Here is a 7,363-nt window from a genome sequence, read left to right as displayed (position 1 = left end):
CCCGGCGTTACCATGTGTAACGTTCCGTGACGCGGGTCTGAAATTAACTTCCACAGCGCCCCCGTCACTTCGTTATCATGCAGCTGGAGGCCGCCTCGCACACGAACGAGCGCGGATCATTCAACGGGAGCAACCGGAGATACATCTGCATCTGCATCCGAGTCGCAATTTAGGAACGATGGGGTGCATCGGGCCACTGCCGACGTGTCGCCCGTATTGATCTCTACCTCTGTTCAGACATTCCCTTACGCTCGCGCGTCGCCCGTCTCTTCCTTACGTAGACACGAGGTGGAAAAAAGAACTGACGGAGGGATGATGATGTCAGGTATTGGCCGCGGTCGCGTGATCGATCGGATGCCGCACCGCGGTCGGAAGGAGGAGGATGGTACTTTAGCGCGAGAGAAATTTCCGCTCTCGCACCACAAACGCGGAACTACTTAACTTAAAAGCCGCTAAAACGGCGATGTGCCAAGGACGGCCGCGGCGGTTTGGGGAAGGGGAAGGAAAATGAGATTTTCCATGAAAACGTTATATCCCTAAAATATATATGACAGGGGATTTCCATAAAAATCTAAGCACGGGTTTGCGACCACCACGACAATGCTTGCGTCTATTTATTTTTGCGTACAGGCGCCTCCTTTCAGAATGTGATGATATTTATAATTATAAAAGTGCCTTATATCCATATTTTGCAAAAATATCCTCACATCGTCGTTAACACAAATGCGTTTTGCTTTCGCTTTCTTCTAGTTCTCTTATATCACTTTTATTATTAGCTGTTTATTAATCTATTATTAACTGTGCTTTATATAAGATTTAAAGTTCATCGAGAGAAAGATAATTTCCTATTAAGAACTGACAGTTTTAATTTTCCGCTTGTTTAATATTAATTTTCACCGAAATTTTTACTGAGTAAATGAAACAAGAAAGATTGAATAATTTTAAAAAATAGAATTACGTTTTCATTACTATGTCATGTATTAAAAGGACTCTTGGTTTAGCATAAAAATGACTTGAGAGAGAGAGAGAGAAATTATAAAAGATTAATATTAAATCCAAACTAATTTTTACTGAGTAAATGAAACAAGAAAGATTGAATAATTTAAAAAAATAGAATTACGTTTTCATTACTATGTCATGTATTAAAAGGACTCTTGGTTTAGCATTAATAATGACTTGAGAGAGAGAGAGAAATTATAAAAGATTAATATTAAATCCAAAGAATTTCCAATGAGAAAGAATTTGATTTCTCCGACGGGGAGAAAAAAACAATGATAATTTTCAATACCGCGAATCTTTCTATCTTAAAAGTTACAATGCCACAAATAAACAATAATATAATTATAGCAATGAATTTAGCAATAACATAATTATTAAAGATGCACCGAATCGTAAAATTACCTATTAAATCCAAACAATTTCCAATGAGAAAGAATTTGATTTCTCCGACGGGGAGAAAAAAACAATGATAATTTTCAATATCGCGAATCTTTCTATCTTAAAAGTTACAATGCCACAAATAAACAATAATATAACTATATAGCAATGAATATAGCAATAACATAATTATTAAAGATGCACCGAATCGTAAAATTACTTATGGATATCGGATATCCAAAAAGAATGTGGCACTGGATATCCAAAATTCGGTCAGATATCCAGTAGGGCAATTCTCTCTCTCTCTCTCTCTCTCTCTCTCTCTCTCTCTCTCTCTCTCTCTCTCAATGTTACTGTATACGCAGCAAACGCTAAATATTCTTGAAATGTTTCTAAAATCCCAAAAAACATTTCAAGAATACTCCAAAATATTTCGAATATTTACGATATGTAAAAGAAATATTCAAATGTCAATTAAAAAATTTATTTGTAGGTCGTTACATTTTCCGAGAATGTTCCATATATATTCCGCAAAATTTTAATTTTTCCAAGAATTCCAGGTCAGTTTGTCCATGAATCAGTTTTTAAACAAAATTTTACTTTGAAAAAGGGGAAAATTTGTAAAAGAAACCCCGACAATTGTAAAAATAAAAATAAAGCAAGGTAATTGTTACATACCATGTAGGAAATGAAGGTGGATCAGCATACGAAGAAAAAAACAGGCAGAATGAAACGTAAAACAGCAACGAATAATACAAGCTGAAGAGAACACTAGCTTATGGAGGCAGCGGAGTAAAAAATTTAAGTAAGCGACATTTAATATGAGAAAGGAAGATCTTCCAAATTTCACAGACTTATATTTTCTCGCAGGTGATTCTTGTCAGACGAATAAATGCTCTTCGTCGCGGCCCTCTGTCAGCAAAAATGTGTACTGCTCGCTCGCTCGCAATTTTCGTGAAATATACAAGGAGTATTTAATATTCTGAACATTTCATCGACATTTACACATTCTGTGACGATTCTTTTACTGTTCCGGAACATTCGGTACATTGATAATACAAATCAAACTTTCTGTGAAAATTTAGCGTTAGCTGGATACGTATGTACTTGTTTACTATTAAACAAATATTTTGTTATAGTTTTCATTTTATAGCTCTCTGTGCTTACAATAAAAATACATTTATCTGTTGATAATCCCATCATATCTATTACTGTTATCACTTATCATTAAGGTATCATTTTACCATAACGTTTTGGAATATTTCCGATTTATTTGATGCTCCCGCTTTATTCTGTATCCTTCATTTTTTTCTATCAAATTACACACTAAGAAAAAAAGTCGAAATATTCGCAATAATAAATATTACATGTGACGTTTTCTGCGATATTAATTATAAAAAAATTCTACTGTGATAACGAAATACATTTCTGTGAAATATATCATTAATTGTAAAAAACAAAATAGATGATTTATTTACTAGGAAATTTATGTTCGCTAAAGTTTCATTTCATCGTTTTACTGAAATAAGGATTTATTTCAATAAAATAAATATAATATCTCACAAATAAATTTTTAAGTTTTTTTTTTTCAGTGACACGCGGGGGCGGATGATGTACACAGATTTTTCCTTCATCACGATCCTTTATACAATTGCGATCGTGGTGAATTATGTAATAATCCAGACAAAATCCAGAAAAGTCCAAAATCAAGACATAAGACATCTTAAAGTTATCTTTAAGACATCTTTAAAAAATGTCTTTGAGACGTCTTATGTCTTGTTTTTGAACATACGTGTTGTCTGGAAACGTTTCGTAATAATGAAGGATCACGAGAGTATCGGCGGGTCATTCGCACTCAAGGATCACGAGTACGAGCACCGCTGCCGTCACCGCGGTACTCGTATACATCGGCCGATGACTATCGCATCAGCTTCGGAGTCGGCGTTCTGTGATGGTAACAGCATCGGCGTCGGCGCGGCGTCCGCGGAGCTCTAGGTAGCTTCGCGTCGCGGCGCTTCGCGTCGGCGTCGCTGGAATCGTCCGCGAAACGGGCAGACAGTGGTGGCCAAGGCACCGTGTAAGCGCGTGTAATCGCCATATTGGCCGAACTCCGGACGATAGCACCTCGCGGGTCGTGGAGCTTTAAAGCTTCCGCGGTTGCTGCTCTTCCGACCATTGCCCGCGTCGGTACGGTCATAATAACGGGGGAAGCACATAAAGTGGAGCGAGGGCGAGCGGTTCCTGTGCGGAAAAAGAGGCGGCGAGGAAAGGACACGCGATAATACCGGATACGCCTTCGAACGCCGCATCGAACAGCGAAAAAGAGCTAGAGAGAGAGAGAGAGAGAGAGAGAGAGAGAAAAGGAGAGAGAAAGATAAGGATAAGATATAACACGCGGCATAGCAGTGACAAGTGTTATACGGATACGCGTGACATAAACCAAGGCAAGGGAGAATCGCAGCGATCAATCGCGGCGGTGCATTCAAATATCAATATCGATCTTCCTATATTCTGAGTATATATCTCTCTCAGATCTGTATCCTTCAAAGATTACTTTCGTCAATTTCGTCCGCAAACTTCCGCGTCGGATTCTGCGTCGCTTCCATTGTATCACATTTCTCGGTTCTCACTTCCGACGAGATTTCTACAAAATAACGTGTGCTCCGAAAACGGCACGGACTGCATCTCGTTTGAAATCATGCAAGGAAAGATCGGCGACTTCCAATATAATTATCAATAAATTCAAATCTCTTCCTGAAACTAATCTTCCTAAGAAGTTTTTCCATCCAACCGATTTCGCGGAGGCAAGGATTAACGCTCGATCGGAAGTCTTCCGACAGGATACCAAGCGGTCAATCGACGAGAAGCTGGCACGAAGATAGCCTTCAGCAGTCTACCTTGCCGGCGTGACAGTGCGCGAGTTCGTCTCTCCCTCTGGTCTCCACTGCTGCCAATCAATAACCGGCGTATCGGTTCGCTTACGCTCCTTTTTCTCTCTCTCTCTCTCTCTCTCTCTCTCGCTCTCTCTCTCTCTCTCTCCGTCTCTCTGCCTCATCTGTCTTCCCACTATCTCACGCTCTTACTTTCAACGCTCCTCTCTTTCTGCTTAATCAAACACGCTAACATTCTCCGATTCCTTTCATCATCTTCCCTTTTCTCCCTACCTTTTTCTTTTCCCTGTCTACCTCTCTCTCTCTCTCTCTCTTCCCTGCGTCTTCTTCCGCACTCTCGTGTGCGGGATACGCGGGACGGGCACCTGTCAACGCGATCAACAGCATCAGGAACATAAGCAGACACAGCGGTAGCGTCAGCAGCGGTCCGTGCCAGCGACAGCAGCGCAGGCATTTAAACCTGGTCGTGCCAGCGTCTCGCGCAACATCTTTAACAGGCGCGAGTATCTATTTATAATTCCGTCAAACGCAACGGGGAACGAAAACTGCAGCATCGTGTACGGCTACCTAGGTCAGCCGCGAAGAAGAGAGATGCCGACGTGAAGTTGGCGTTAATCCGAGAGCGTGGCACGGCGCGACATAGCCGCTCTTTTAAAACTGTGTAATTGAAGGATGTGATGAGTCGATCGCGTGCGACGTCCTCACTGTCATCAACGTCGTCGTCGCCCTAAAGTTCAAGGATTTGGGTCTCGGTTTGGGTTGGTTGACCGAATTTTTCGAGTCCACGATACGCAACCGCGTATTTCAATGAAACGCGACGAATTCGTTCGATCGTATCGCATTCATCCTTGAGAGCAAACGCCATCGGTAGCGAAGGATCTCCACTTCCTGTTCCTTTCAATAGCGGGTCTCGCATCCGCGCACTCTCGCCTCTCTCTTTCTCTCTCTCTCTCTCTCTCTCTCTCTCTCTTCCCCTTTCTCTCCTACCTTTCCGACTCGGCCGACCGACCAGTCGATCCGCGCGCGCGGCTGTCCCGTTAAGAGAGAAGGGTGGAGGGTGCCGCGAGAGGGTGACGGTGGTGGAGTGGTATCGTGGCGCGGGTGGTATTAACGAAGAGGATTGTCGAGAGAAAAACGACGGACGATCGGCAGCAGCGGAAAGTGGAAGACGGTGGGAAATGGATGAAATATCATGCGCGACATCGACATCGACGTAACCCTCCGCTTGTTGGGGTCCGCCGTTGTTCAGTGTCGTCGCGCGACGTCGCCATCATCGTCGGCGTAGTAACGCCTCGCCCGATCTCGAGGCGAGGAAACCGTTTCCTGCGGCTGATCGTTTGGTAGTGCGCGTACCTATGTGTCCGTCCGCGAGTCCGTGAAGGGTTCGTACGCTGGGCTGTTACGCGGTTTCGGCTGAGGGGCACTGGTGCGCGCTGGGAGCATGCGGGTTTCGGGCGAGGCCCGGCGAGGCGGCTCCGCGGGAGGACCGGGCTAAAGGAACGACCGCATATCGGAAGGGACACTCGCGAACGCGGGCACGGTGCGCCCGCGGCCGTGCCCGCACCCGCACCCCCGCGTCTCGTCTCGGCGCCGCGCCGCGCCGATTAGGTTCATCCTGAAGACGCGGAAAGCGAGCGCAGCTCGCTTTCGAACGCATGGAACATGATAGAGGTAAGAGAGTCGAGACGTGAACGTACTTCTAATCTACGTTACCGTCTGTCTTAAAGAAAGGATTAAAGACTCAGCACGCGGAACAGTAATGGAGTCGCACTTATCATCTTCCCCTGCAAGCTGTATGACTGCGGCAGCCAGTTCGATTATGACTTATCACATTATATACAATGATATTCCTCGTACAAATGTGCAGTATACATGATAAATAGTTAATTTCCGTGAAACAGAAAGTTTACAAAACTATATAACAATATAAAAATTTCCTACGTAATTTGTAACTTAATTAACGGTCATATTTTCGGTGTTTACGAAACCTTTTCTAATTTAATAACATGCAAATAAACAATGTGGCTGGATTGAATATTGAAAACCGATTGCATTCGACCGTGTTTAAATTATCCCAGTATAGAATTGAATTATTGCAAATTAATTCTGAAATAGTGTGTTGTAATAACATGAACAAGGACTCTGTTATCGCTGGTTAGAATTTCGCTCGAAATATCTGCAGCTTGCCATTCTTTCCAATGTTCACGTAGGGACATAACAAATTCATTTGTATGGACATACGCATACACTCTTGTGCGGATCGAAATAAATTCATGGGATTATCGGAGCTTGCGAGAAGAGAGAGAAACGGGGGTTGCAGCTTGCACGTGCTCCGTGATTGCGTGCTGCATGTAGCCAACACACCATTGGGCCATTGACATGTTGACACGCAGCTATGCGTAAACACTATCGCCGTTTCAGAACCGTTGTAAACACAGCGACAGTATTTGCATCTGAGAATACGCGCGATGAGAAGAAACTAATGTTCATAATTGTATTAAAAATGTCAATAATCTTCCGTGCCAAAATACACATTCCTATCCAAGTACTACTCTGTTTATTAACTATTATTGAAAATGACCCGATAATAATTAACGAACGCAAATAATTTATTTATTATTCTCATTTGCATTATTAATTATCAAATTAATTAATTAATTATTAATTACCAATTTAATCTCTTTAGCAAGCATTATAAAATCAATATGAATTAATTAACAATAGTATTTTTACATGTAATTGTTTTTATTTAATTATACTTTTATTAAAAACTAGTCTCCCGTAACGCACGCGTTTACGGATATGTGGCTTGGTAATATAAGATATTATTATATTCAAGCTACACACAGCTATCTTGAAACTAACTTATGCAAAATCTATAGATCACAATTAATCACCTAATACGAAGTGTTTCCTAAATTTCGCAGCGTTCTCCGTAAACAACGGCTCTTGTTTCCATAATGCCTGCCAAAACAAATCGCCGAGAGATTATTGAAATTTAGATCGTTATATTATCTCTCGTAACCGAAGTCTCGTTTTCGGGAAAGACGACCCGCGAGATACGAAATACGGAATTCGCTTCGTGTATAAACCGC

The 7,363-nt window shown here is 42.0% G+C and overlaps 1 protein-coding gene across 6 annotated transcripts in view; it reads left to right on the top strand.

Moving 5' to 3' along the window:
- The first annotated feature begins 3,427 nt into the window (after positions 1 to 3,427).
- Dhit (regulator of G protein signaling double hit) overlaps positions 3,428 to 7,363 on the top strand; it is a 12,952-nt gene continuing 9,016 nt past the window's right edge. For all 6 annotated transcript variants that reach the window (XM_018511664.1, XM_018511662.1, XM_018511661.1 and 3 more), the window contains exon 1: positions 3,428 to 5,939. In XM_018511664.1, coding sequence (XP_018367166.1) covers positions 5,931 to 5,939 — 9 coding nt within the window. In that variant the 5' untranslated portion in view covers positions 3,428 to 5,930. The remainder of the gene's footprint in view (positions 5,940 to 7,363) is intronic.

Source organism: Trachymyrmex cornetzi, unplaced genomic scaffold, assembly GCF_001594075.2.
Source record: "Trachymyrmex cornetzi isolate Tcor2-1 unplaced genomic scaffold, Tcor1.1 scaffold383, whole genome shotgun sequence".
NCBI classification, from domain to species: Eukaryota; Metazoa; Arthropoda; class Insecta; order Hymenoptera; family Formicidae; genus Trachymyrmex; species Trachymyrmex cornetzi.
Note: the sequence above shows the minus strand (reverse complement) of the source record. Positions and strands in the feature narration are given on the sequence as shown.